The 13,770-nt window shown below is 37.9% G+C and overlaps 1 protein-coding gene across 2 annotated transcripts in view; it reads left to right on the top strand.

Moving 5' to 3' along the window:
• The window catches only part of CCDC18 (coiled-coil domain containing 18), a 112,085-nt gene that overhangs the window by 87,282 nt on the left and 11,033 nt on the right, over window positions 1–13,770 (top strand). For both annotated transcript variants that reach the window (XM_047785280.1, XM_047785281.1), the window contains 2 exons: window positions 2,218–2,418; window positions 11,034–11,501. In XM_047785280.1, coding sequence (XP_047641236.1) covers window positions 2,218–2,418; window positions 11,034–11,501 — 669 coding nt within the window. The remainder of the gene's footprint in view (window positions 1–2,217; window positions 2,419–11,033; window positions 11,502–13,770) is intronic.

Below are 13,770 nucleotides of genomic sequence, written 5' to 3'. Positions count from 1 at the left end.
AGAGAAATGCAGTGTTTATATACAGTGCATTGGATCTCTAGGAAACACCAGAGTTAGCAGTGAACACTGTGTTAAAGGCCCAGGGCTACTGTGAAGTGTTTATCTATGACTTGACAGTAAAGCTTCTAGAACCAGTTCCCACCTCTGCAAGGAGGTTGTTCTCTTAGAGTCAGTGATCACCTGCAAAACCTACAAATTTATGCAAGGCACACCCTCAAGTTTCAAAAAATTAGAAACGTAAAGATGCCTTCCGTGGAGTTCCCAATGTGGTGCAGTGGGATCAGTGGCATCTCTCAGCACTGGCATGCAAGTTTCCATCCCCAGCCAGGCACAGTGGGGTAAGGAACTGGCTTTGCTGCAGCTGTGGCATGGGTTGCAACTGTGGCTCTGATCTGATCCATATGCCTCAGAGCAGCCAAAAAAAAAAAAAAAAAGATGGTGTCTATGTTGTGGGAATAGCAATGATTGATCTTTACCAAAGAGACCCCTGGGAGTTCTCTTGTGGCACAGTGCATTAAGGATCCAGAGTTATGACTGCTGTGGCTAGGGTTGCTGTTGTGGTGCAGTTTCAATCCCTGTCTTGGGAACTTAAACATGCTGTGGGTGTGGCCAAAAAATAAAATAAAATTGTCAAAAAAGTCACTTAATAATTGAAAAATTCCTGATTTTTTTCAATGAGAATAAGATTTTTTAAAACTTTATTGTGGAAAATTTTAAACATATTCAAAAGTAGAATGCTATGAATCCTCCTACATATTATTTAACTTTAATAATTATCAACTCATGGCCAGTTTGATTTAATCTATAAGTGCAACGATCATTTAGTTTGATCTAAAAGAAAATACTTTTGAGATGAAAAAGTGCTCTTTCTGTCTATGCCAGGACACTAGGCATAAAACCTAGACAGTTGTAGGCAAATTGGGAAGTATGGTCACCATACCCTTAACCTCAGTTACTTCCCTTTCTTCCCTCCCCTACATATCACATAATTTTTTTAAGCAAATCCCAGTTACCATTATTTTATTAGTACACATTTCAAAAACTATCTCTAAAAGATAAGAGCTATTTTTATTTTGTTTTTTTGTTTTTACTTTTAGCTTTTTAGAACTGCACCCACAGGGTATAGAAGTTCTCAGGCTAGGGGTCGAATTGGAGCTACAGCGGCCAGCCTACACCACAGCCACAGCAGTGCAGGATCCAAGCCACATCTGTGACCTACAACCACAGCTCACGGCAACGCCGTATCCCTGACTGAATGAGGCCAGGGTCAAACCTGCATCCTCAGGGAGCCTAGTCAGGTTCATTACCACTGAGCCAAGACAGGAACGCTCAAGAGCTATATTTATTTTTATTTTTATTTATCTTTTTAGGGCCATACCCGTAGCATATGGAGGTTCCCAGTCTAGGGGTCAAATTGGAGCTGTAGCTGGCCTACACCACAGCCACAGCAGTGGGGGCATACAAGCCATGTCTGCAACCTACACCACAGCTCACAGCAACACCGGATCCTTAACCCACTGATCGAGGCCAGGGATTGAACCTGCGTCTACATGGATGCTAGTCAGATTCGTTTTCTCTGAGCCCCAACAGGAGCTCCCCAAGAGCTGTTTTTTAAAAGCATAACCACGGTGCCTTTATCACACCTAAAAATTGACTCTAATTCTTTAATATCACCAAATTTCCTCAATTATCACAAGAATGTCTTTATAGTTGATTTATTCAAATCAGGATCCAAAAGCAGTCCATTGTATTTAGTTAACTGTTCTTATGTAATTTTACTTTTTTTTTTTTGTCTTTTCTAGGACCTCACCCACAGCATATGGAGGTTCCCAGGCTAGGGGTCGAATCAGAGCTGTAGCCACCAGCCTACACCAGAGCCACAGCAACTCGGGATCCAAGCCTCGTCTGCAACCTACACCACAGCTCACGGCAACGCCGGATCCTTAACCTACTGAGCAAGGCCAGGGATCGAACCCGCAACCTCATGATTCCTAGTCGGATTCGTTAACCACTGCACCGTGATGGGAACTCCTTAAGTAATTTTAAGACTATGGATTCTTTATCCCTCTTTTTCCCTCCAGTATGTTATAAGAAATCATGTTTGTAACTATAAGCAGAATTTACCTTCATTGAAGTGGAAATGGAAAATATTAGAATGTTGTTGAAACCAACTTCACCTTATTTTCTTCTTTCCTTTTAAATTTTGGGGCTATACAGATGATTTCACATCAGGAGAACCATGCGAAGTGGAAGATTTCTGCTGACTCTCAAAAGACTTCTGTTCAGCAGCTGAATGAACAGTTAGAGAAAGCAAAACTAGAATTAGAAGAAGCTCAGGACACTGTAAGCAATTTGCATCAACAAGTCCAAGACAGGAATGAAGTAATTGAAGCTACAAATGAAGCATTACTTATTAAAGTAAGTAAGTGTATTAAAGTACACAAAGCAAAACTGTAATGAAGTAAATTTCTGACTTATTTCCATCCTTATAGTTTTTAGAGGACCAAATAACCCCAAGTTGACCTGTTTGAATAAAAAGCACTTTATTTGGAGGACACTGAATTTGGGAATTATTAATATGTTATATCTTCATACCACAAGAGAAATAATTTATAAATGCTCACATGTGAACTTTTTAAAAACCTTTGTGTGTGTGTGTGTGTGAGAACGTTTAATTTCTACTCTTCCAGCATATTTCCATTATGCTCTGCAGTGTTAGCAACCATAGTCATCATATTATACATTAGTCCTCCAGACTTTAGTCATCTTATACCTGGAAGGTTGTAGCCTTTTAGCACCCTCTCCTGTTTCCCCCACCTCCCAGCCTCTGGCAACCACTTTCCTGCTGACTTTTGCTGAGTTTGACTCTAAATTTCATTTTTTAAGATTCTACATACTAAGTGATATTGTGTAGTATTTGTTTTTGTAGTCTCTATTTTATTTCAGTTAGCAAAGTCCATTCATGTTATCCCAAAGGGTACATTATATATTCCATTATATATATTTACATATTTTTTATCCATTCTTCTGTGATGGGCACTTAAGTTTTTCCTTAGCTGAGGTATCGTGAATAATGCTGCAGTAAACATAGGAGTGCAGCTCTCTCTTTGATATCCTTTTTTCATTCCCTTTGAATATGAAGTAAAGTTGCTGGACTGTTTGGTAGTTACATTTTTAATTTTTGGAGGAACCTCCATGCTATTTTCCGTTAGCGGCTGTACCAATTTACATGCCCCTTAACAGTATGCAAAGGCTCCCTTTTCGTAGCACCTATGCCAGCATTATGTCTTGTCTTTTTGATGACAGCCATTCTAACAGATGTAAGGTGATACCTCATTTGATTTTGAATTTTATTTCCCAGATAATGAGTGATACTGAGCACCTTTTCATGTACCTTTTGGCCCTTTGTATATCTTCTTTAAACAAATGTATATTCATTTCCTCTGTCCATTTTTTAATTAGATTCTTTTCTCTTAAGTTGTATGAGTTGTTTATGTATTTTGGCTATTAACCTCGTATCAGATAAATGATTTGCAAATATTTTCTCCCATTCTGTAGGTTTCCTTTTCATTTTACTTATTTTTTTCAGCTGCGCCCATGGCATATAAAAATTCCCAGGCCAGGGATTGAACTTTTGAGTTGATTTTTGTGTATGGTATAAGACTGGAGTTCAGTTTCATTCTTTTGGATCCAGCTATCCAGTTTTCCCAGCACCATTTATTAAAGATACTATCCTTTTCACTTTGAATATCCTTGACTCGCTCCTTTGTCAAAAATTAATTTGCTGTACATGCATGTGTTTATTTCTGGGCTATCTATTCTGTTCCATTGATCTGTGTGTTCATTTCTATACCATATGTACCATATTGTTTTTATTACTATGACTTTGTAATATGGCTTGAAATCAGGAAGTGTGATACCTCCAGCTTTGTTCTTTCTCAAGATTAGCTTTGGCTATTTGGGGTCTTTTATGGTTCCATACAAATTTTAGAATTACTTGTTCTATTTTTGTTAAAAATGCCATTGGAACTTTAACAGAGGTTGAGTTGAATCTGTAGATCACTTAGGATAGTACAGATGTTTTCACAATGTTAATTCTTTCAGTTCACAAGCACAAAATACCTTTCCGTTTACCTTATCTTCAGTTTCTTTCATCATTGTTTTATAGTTTTCAGTGGGCAGGTATTTCACCTCCTTGGTAAATGTATTCCAAAGCATTTTATTCTCTTTGATGAAGTTGTAAGTGAGATTATTTTACTAATTTCTGTTTCTGATAATTCATTATTAATGTATAGAAATACAACAGATTTTTGCATGCTGATTTTGTATCCTGCTGTTTTGCTGAATTTATTTACTAGTTATAACAGTTTTTTGGTGGCATCTTTACAATTTTCTATACATAATATGTCATTTACAAATAGTTACAATTTTACTTCTTCCTTTCCGATTTGGATTCCTTTTATTTCTTTTCTTTTCTTTCCCCCCCCCTAATTTCTCTGGCTAGGACTTCTAATACTATGCTGAAGAAGTGGTGAGAGTAGGCATCCTTGCCTTGCTCCTGATCTTAGAGGAAATGTTTTCAGCTTTTCACTGTTGAAACATTGAAATGTTAAATGAAATGTTCACATGTTAACTGTGGGCTTGTCATATATGGCCTTTATTGTGTTGGGGTACATTATTCCTATACTTACTTTGTTGTGAGTTTTCATCATAGATGGATATTGAATTCTGTCAAATGCTTGTTCTGCATCTGTTGAGATGATCAGATGGTTTTTAGCCTTCATTTTGTTAATGTGGTATTACATTTATTTGCAGATGTTGAACCTTCCTTACATCCCTGGAATTAATCCCACTTGATCATGGTATATAATTCTTTTAATGTATCATTGAATTCAGTTTTTTGACATTTTTTGAAGATTTTCATGTCTATATTCATCAGTTATATTGATCTGTAATTTTCATTTCTTGTGGCATCCCTGTCTGGTTTTGGTATCAGAATAATGCTGGGCTTGTAAATATGAGTTTGGAAATGTTTGCTCCTCTTGTTTTTTTAGAAGAGCTTGAGAAGGATTGGTATTAATTCTTAAATGTTTGGTATAATTTGCCAGCAAAGCCATTTGGTCCTAGACTTCTGTTGTTAGGGGGTTTTGTTGTTTTTTAAAAATTACTGATTCAGGAGTTCCCATTGTAGCTTAGCAGGGTTGTGTCTGTGAGGACACAGACTCCATCCCTGACCTCGCTAAAAGTTGTTCTAAAGGATAACTGCCAGGAAGAGTATTCTTGGTTGTCAGGTGTTTTTGTTTTCAGCACTTTGAATATATCATGCCACTACCTTCTGGCTTTCAGTTTCTGTTGATAATCTAATGGGGTTCCCTTGTACATAACAAGGTGTTTTCTTTTCCTGCTTTTAAGATTCTCTTCTTGTCTTTAACTTTTGAAGATTTAATAATAATGTATCTCAATGTGGGTCTCTTTGGGTTCATCATACTTGCTACACTCTGGGCTTCCTAGATCTGGTTGTCTGTTTCTTCTTCAAATTAGGGAATTTTTCAGCCATTGTTTCTTTGAATAAGCTTTATGCCCCTTTCTCTCTCTTCTTCTTCTTCTAAGACTCCTATAATATGTATATTGGTGCACTTGATGATGTCCCTTTAGTTCCTTAGCTTTCTTCACTCTTTATTCCTTTTTCTTTTTGCTCCTGTTATTGGAAGAATTCTATTTCCTCTCTTCGAGTTTACTGATCATTTCTTTCCCTTGATGTAGTCTGCTGTTGAAACCCTCTACTGAATTTTTCAATTCAGTTACTGTATTCTTTTTTTTTTTTTTTTTTGCTTTTTAGGGCCACACCTGTGGCATATGGAAGTTCCCAGGTTAGGGGTTGAATCAGAGCTTCAGCTGCCAGCCTAAGCTACAGCCACAGTAACACAGGATCTGAGCTGCATCTGCAACCTACACCACAGCTCATAGCAATGCTGGATCTTTTAACCCAGTGAGTGAGGCCAGGGTTCGAACCCACATCCTCATGGATACTAGTCAGGCTCATTACCACTGAGCTACAAATGGGGACTTCCAGTTACTGTACTCTTAACATTGTGATTTTCTCTAGCTCAAATTAAAGGATACTCCTTAGATACTCTTATATTTATATCTCCTTATTGAAATTCTCACTGTGAGAATGCATTATTCTCCTGACCTCAGTGAATTATTTTGAACTCTTTTTCAGCTAAATCTTATGTCTCTGTTTCATTAAAGTCTGTTTTTGGCATTTTACCTTGTTCTTTTGTTTGTTTGTTTCTTCATTTTTCTTGACTCTCTTTGTTGGTTTCCGCTCATTGATAAAATAGCCACCTTTCCCACTCTCAATGGAGTGGTCTGGTATAGGAGATGTGCCTTATCAATCAGCCTGGCCTGAGCTTCTGTTGTCTTTCAAACCTTTGTGACTGTCCAAGCAGTTGCCTTTGTTCATAGTGACTCTCAGTAGTTGAGGGTATGCCAAGACCTTTCAGTATCCCAAAGAGGAGGTTCTCATTCACTACTTACATACAGCCTTATGGGAAGCTGGACCCTCAGACAACAACTGGGAAAGTATATAGTTAGGGCCCTTCCAGGGGGAAAATGGGAGACAGGCTTTTTTGCTTGTTTCCTCAGCACTGGACTTGGGGGTATAGTACACAAGCTGTGCTCCTGTGCCCATTAAGAGCTGCGTCTTTGTTTGATAGTCCTGTTGGAGTTGTGAATGCAAACCCTGTTGGCTGTCAGAGCTGTGCTGTCCAGGGGTCTGTTCCTTGGGCAGCAGTTTCAAAAGCTTAGGCACCACACATGTATCCACGCTTCTTTCAGAGAGAAACTTGTGGTTTGGAGCAGGCTTGAGGGAGAAGCTGGAGAGTCTTCTAGCTTCCCCAGCCTCTCAGATCTGCCCCTAGATACATGATAAATTAGAAGCCTGATCCCTGGGCAGCAGCTTTGAAAATATGAAAATAGACCTCTTTGGGGGAAAGACAGGGAGATGGGCATTTTTTGCCTGCTCCTTTTGTACTGAGTTCTAAGGAGATAGGTGGTACATCCTTACAAGCCTGTTAAGAACTACTTCTTTGTTTACTGAAATCTTATGGATCTCATGGCATAAGCCTGTTGGGCTAAGTGTTTTAGGGCCCATCACTCAGGTGAGAGTCTTAAAAGCTGGAGCGCTAGATGTGGAATCCAAGCCCTTTGTACTTAAGGAAGAACTGGGAGTGAGGTATTCCCTCCCATTGTGTAGCCTTGGGCTGGGTGTGGGTTTTATGGCAAAAGTGAATCTTGCTTTTGTACTAGTTTTGATGTGGGCATTTTCTCATTTACCTGTTGTGTAGATATTTCTCAGCTAGTTTTTTTCAGAGGAAATTGTTCCTTGTGTGTCTGTAGATTTGAGGTTTTGTACATGGCAGGAGATATAGGAGGAACCTGTATTGCCATCTTAGACCAGAACTTGTACAAATACCAACTTAATCAAAATGATTACTTTAGAGGGTTTTATACTTGACATACTCTAAAAGTAGGAGCATTTTTCAAAATCAGATAGGTTCCTCTAAAAATCATAAAGTAAAGATGCAAGAGTATAGTAAAAAAATTCTTTACTGGATTTGATTGGGTACATATGTCATTTTTCTTTTTTTTCTTTTTTTTTTTCTTTTGTGTATGTGTGTCTTTTTGCCATTTCTTGGGCCACTCCCGTGGCATATGGAGGTTCCCAGGCTAGGGATCTAATCAGAGCCGTAGCTGTCAGCCTACGCCAGAGCCACAGCAACACGGGATCCGAGCCGAGTCTGTGACCTACACCACAGCTCACGGCAACACCGGATCGTTAACCCACTGAGCAAGGGCAGGGATCGAATCCGCAACCTCATGGTTCCTAGTCGGATTCGCTAACCACTGTGCCACGACGGGAACTCCCATATGTCATTTTTCAAATAGCCTCTTGCTACCATTAACCCCTGTTGATCTTGGAAGTTTACTCTGAAATTTGGAAGTGCTCTCGGTGTTGATGCATAGAGATAAAAAGTTTAATATTAGTTCATTTTGCCAATATGTATGATTTAATATTGTCAGCTAAGACCTTAAAAAAAATCAACCTCATTGGTAGTTGTGAAGAAATAAATAATTTTATAGCAAAATGGAAGTTACTGAAAAGCAAAAAATCTCAATTAATACAGTAGAAATATTTGTAATTACTAAGCTGAGTACTTAAATCCCTTTTGTAAAATATTTGATATTCACAGTACTAGAGGAAAGCTGAATAGACATAATCTAAAATTATGTTTTGGTTGAACACTCTATTTATGCTTTTACTGAAACATTAATATACTTAGTTGGGAATTTACAACATTTATCCAAAATTATAAAACGCTGTGCGGCATTCCCTTGTGGCTTAATAGGTTAAGGATTCAGCGTTGTCACTGCTGTGGCTCTGTTTATATCTGTGGTGTGGGTTTGATCCCTGGTGCCAGGAATTTTGCATACTGTGGGCATGGCCAAAAATAAATAAGTAAATGAATAAATAAATAAACTATATTTTAAAATAAACAATTTTGGGGGGGGGATTTCCCATTGTGGCAGAGCAGAAACGAATCCAGCTAGTATCATTGAGGATGCAGGTTTGATCCCTGGCCTCATTGCCCATGAGCTGTGTTATGGGTCTCAGATGCTGCTCGGATCCCACATTGCTATGGCTGTGGCTTAGGCCAGCAGCTGTAGCTCCGATGCAACCCCTAGCCTGGGAACTTCCAAAAAAAGATTTTTTTTTTCAGAGTTCCTGTTGTGGCTCAGTGGTAAGAACCCAGCTAGTATCCACAAGGATGCAGGTTTGATCCCTGACCTCACTCAGTGGGTTAAGGATCTGGCATTGCACAAGCTGCAGTTTAGGTTGCAGATGTGGCTCAGATCTGGTGTTGCCATGGCTGTGGTGGAGGCTAGCAGCTGCAGCTCCAGTTCAACTCCTAGCCTAGAAACTTTCATATGCTGCAGGTGCGGGCTTAAAAAGAAAAAAAGATTTTTTTAAAAAAGGTTCTACGTTTGCTTTGTCGCAGTAATTATCCCTGCTCACTTATTAGATATTACCAGAGATAAATACCATTGTATTGCACTTGTCCTATTCAGAAGTTTCTAAGTTCAGCTACTTTTAGGAAATTGTCAAAATATTGTCAAAATAGCAGCAATTAAATGAACCATAGATACAGAGATCTTAGAACTTGTGCCATGATTAGCCCATATGCCAGACAGAAGGTAGAATTTCTTTGCTTTCTGACAGTAGCTCTCTAAAGTCAGTATGAGTTGGCTCTGCAGTCTAAAGTGAAGAGGAGTTAATGAGGATAACAGAAAGAAAGAAAAAAAGCTAATAGAAGAGCAGAAGCTAGCATGAAAGTAACAATTAGAAGTAACTATAAATAATGAAAGGAAATCCATTAACAGCAGCAGCAATAAATGACGGAGAACAGAAATCAAAGTGAAGGAGAAGAGAGGAAAAAACACTGAGGTGACTGATCTTTCCAGCTCACTTCCTTTAGTACCCTAACAAGTACCCTGGTATTTGAGGGGCACTGGAGTAAGGGCAAAGCTCAGTCCATTTTCTGAGACCTGAGGACATCACTACGTTGTGGCATGGTACGATGATGATCAAGTCAGTGACTTTCTTCGAGTCTTAGGAAGTTGAATTATGTCTAATGTAGTCATTATACTACATTTCTTTGTAAAATTTAGGTGTTAAATTATATGTTAAATGTACATAAATGGGTATCTCCTACTTACCTGAGGTAAAAGTGACTTGTTGACACCACTTATAAATCAACTTTATCTAGATAAAGTAGTATAAAGACATGAGAGAACTGAAATATGCCTGTTAAACGTTCATTTGGTAATGCACACTGTGGTTATGACAGTTTTAGTTATAAGCACGGTATTTTGGTAAATATTAGAAACTATCAATTTTTTTTTGTCTTTTTTTTTAGAGCCACCCCTGAGGCATGTGGAAATTCCCAGGCTAGGGGTCAAATCACAGCAATGCCAGATCCAAGCCACCTCTGCAACCTACTCCACAGCTCACGGCAACAAAGAAACTGTCAATTTAAAAGTGACTTGTTTTAGGAGTTCACCTCATGGCTCAGCGGTTAACAAACCCAACTAGTATCCATGAGAACTCAGGTTCCATCCCTTGCCTCACTCAGTGGGTTAAAGGATCTGGCATTACCATGAGCTGTGGTGTAGGCCGGCAGCTATAGCTCTGATTTGACCCCTAGCCTGGGACTGTCCATATGCCATGGGTGTAGCCCTAAAAAGACAAAAAAAAAAAAAAAAAAGCAGAGTATACATTTATTTATTTCCTATTAGAAATTCCAAACGGGAATCTTTTATGTGTGTGTATAGGTTAGATTAACAAATTATAGTGTGTTTTTATACTTTTGCAGAAAAAATTTTAAATGTAAGATTTGGGTCTTGAATAGAAATTTATATTGTTGTCAATACTAAGAAAAAAATTCCATAAGGAAAATAGTTTTCATGGAATTCCTTAGTATAGTTTAAGCATATTCCTAGTTAATATAGGTATTGTCCCCAAATGAAGGCTTTTAACAGAGCTTGGATATATATATATTTTGTTTGTTTTGTTTTATTTTTTTAGGGCCACACCCATAGCATATGGAAGTTCCCAGGCTAGGGGTCACACAGGAGCTACAGCTGCCAGCCTATGCCACAGCCACAGCATTGCTGGATCTAAGCCACAGCTGCAACCTATACCACAGCTCACGGCAATGCCAGATCCCCAAGCCACTGAGTGAAGCCAGGGATCGAATCTTCATCCTCATGGATGGATATAGTCGGGTTCATTTTTACTGAGCCACAATGGAAACTCCAAGCTTGGAAATTTCTCTAGTTGTTATAAAAAGAATTCCTGTGCTGGGTCAAAGTTTAAGTTAGATGACTTCTAAGAGTTTGTGATTTTCTAAGTAATTCATTCATTTAACAAAAATTTAATCAACACCTACTCTGTACCAATTTTTCTACAGGAATCAGAATTAACTAGATTACAAGCCAAAATTTCTGGACATGAAAGGGCAGAAGACATCAAGTTTCTCCCAACCCCATTTACATCTCCAGTAGAAATTACACCTGATACTCAAGATTCAAAATTTGCTAAGCATTCTCACATAGCTTTTTTCAAGCGTGGAAAACTACGTCGCTCTATTAGTGCCAGTGACCTTAGTTTCAAAACTCGTAGCGATGAAGCTCTTTCTGAAGAATTATTGCAGGACTTAAAAAAAATGCAACTGGAACAACCTTCAACATTAGAAGAAAGCCAGAAGGATATGTCTTATACCCAGTCAGACTCCTTTAAACCTCTCACATATGACCTAGAAGATGATAATTCTGAGAATAATGACTTCAGTACTCTTAGTGGAATGCTAAGATATATAAACAAAGAAGTGAGACTATTAAAAAAGTCTTCTATGCAAACAGGTGCTGGTTCAACTCAGGTATGTATTTCATAACTTAGAAGTTATAATAATTTGCCTCCAATGAATATCATTTTATTGTTAGTAGGAAAAAAACATACATTTAGATGAAGCAAGCATTCATGCCGTTAGGTGGTGTACGCAAATATTGAAAGTATTAAAAAATGCATTGTAGGTTTAGGATGCTTTTACCCCACACAATAGTGTTGAAAATTTAGCTTTGAAAATTAATTTTTGTTTAAATATCTCATATATTTAATTAAATATAATTTATATTTGATTGAAAACTAGTTCTACTCCATAGTAGGAAAGTATTTGAACTTCAGAATATTGGAGAATGTTTTTTGGAGTTCCAAAAATTAGTTGTGTTCCTTACTTCCTGGAAACCATTCTAGTAAAGATTATTAAGGTAGCCTTTTTTTTTTGGTCATAGACTTCCATAGTGGCTCATTCACATGGTTTTTCTACTCTCACTATTCCTTGAGTATTTCATAGTGAAGAGGCAACTTTATCCCGAGTATAGACGCCTTACAGACTCAATGTTTTAAAAGCAGTATTTATATATATATATGTATGCAAATACTATATATAAATATATATAAACATTGTTTATAAGCAGTTTATATTGTAATTAACACACATATATATATATATATGTTGCACGCAGAAATAAAAAGTTCTTTCAGGTAATTTCATCTTTATTCAGATGCCCATTTGCCCAGGTTAAATTCTGTGCACTTATAATTTTGTTTATTGCTAGTGTTAAAGGAAAGGTAGAGTATAGCTCCTCTGATCAGGAAATTCCTGTTACGTGAAATTTAAAATAAGGTATTTTATTTTATTTTTTAAATGTTTAATTATTATTATTTTTTTTAGGGCTGCACCCGCAGCATATAGATGTTCCCAGGCCCGAGCTACACCTGCTGGCCTGAGCTACACCACAGCCACAGCAGTATACGACCTACTCCACTGCTCACAGCAACACCAGATCCTTCACCCACTGAACGGGGTCTGGCATCAAACTTCAACTTCATGGTTACTTGTTGGGTTCATTACCGCTGAGCCATGACAGGAACTCCTATTATTTTTTATTATACTTGATTTACAATGTTCTATTGATTTCTGCTGTACAGCAAAGTGACCCAGTCATATATGTTCTTTTCCTCATATTATCCTCCCTCATGTTCCATCACAAGTGACTAGATACAGTTCCCTGTGCTACACAGCAGGATCTCATTGCTTATCCATTCCAAATCCATTAGTTCGCATCTACTAACCCCAAACTCCCCATCCATCCCATTCCCTCCTTCTCCCTCTTGGCAATCACAAGTCTGTTTTCCACGTCCATGAGTTTTTTTCTTTTCTGTTGATGGGTTCATTTGTGCCATATATCAGATTCCAGATACAAATGATATCATATGGTATTTGTCTTTCTCTTTCTGACTTACTTCACTTAGTATAAGTCTCTAGTTCCATCCATGTTGCTGCAAATGGCATTATTTTGTTGTTTTTATGGCTGAGTAATATTCTGTTGTCTATATATACCACATCTTCTTAATCCATTTATCTGTCAGTGAACATTTAGGTTGTTTCCATGTCTTGGCTATTGTGAATGGTGCTGCAATGAACAGAGGTGCACATATTTTTTTCAATGAAAGTTTTGTCCAGATATATGCCTAGGAGTAGAATTGCTGGATCATATGGTAGTTCTATATCTAGTTTACTGAGGTTCCTCCATACTGTTTTCCATAGTGGTTGTACCAATTTGCATTCCCACCAACAGTGAAGGAGAGTACCCTTTTCTTCACACCCTCTCCAGCATTTGTTATTTGTTGACTTGTTAATGATGACCATTCTGACCAGTGTGAGGTGGTACCTCATTGTAGTTTTGATTTGCATTTCTCTGATCTTTAGTGATGTTGAGCATTTTTTCATGTGCCTGTAGGCCATCTATATATCTTCTCTGGAGAACCCATTTTCCAATTGGGTTGTTGTTATTTTTGCTGTTTGAGTTTTATGAATTGTTTGTATATTTTAGAGAGAAGCCCTTGTCAGTTGCATCCTTCGAAACTATTTTCTCTCATTCTGTAGGTTGTCTTTTTGGGTTTTTTTATGATTTCCTTTGCTGTGCAAAAAGCTTGTCAGTTTGATTAGGTCCCATTGTTTTGTTTTATTTTATTTTATTTTATTTTATTTATTTATTTTTTGTCTTTTTTTCAGGGCTGCACCTGCAGCATATGGAGGTTCCCAGGCTAGGGGTCTAATCAGAGCTGTAGCCACCAGCCTATGC

The sequence above is a fragment of the Phacochoerus africanus genome, chromosome 6 (genome assembly GCF_016906955.1).
Source record: "Phacochoerus africanus isolate WHEZ1 chromosome 6, ROS_Pafr_v1, whole genome shotgun sequence".
Taxonomy (NCBI): Eukaryota; Metazoa; Chordata; class Mammalia; order Artiodactyla; family Suidae; genus Phacochoerus; species Phacochoerus africanus.
The sequence above is the reverse complement of the archived record's forward strand: the minus strand, read 5'-3'. Positions and strand labels throughout refer to the sequence as shown.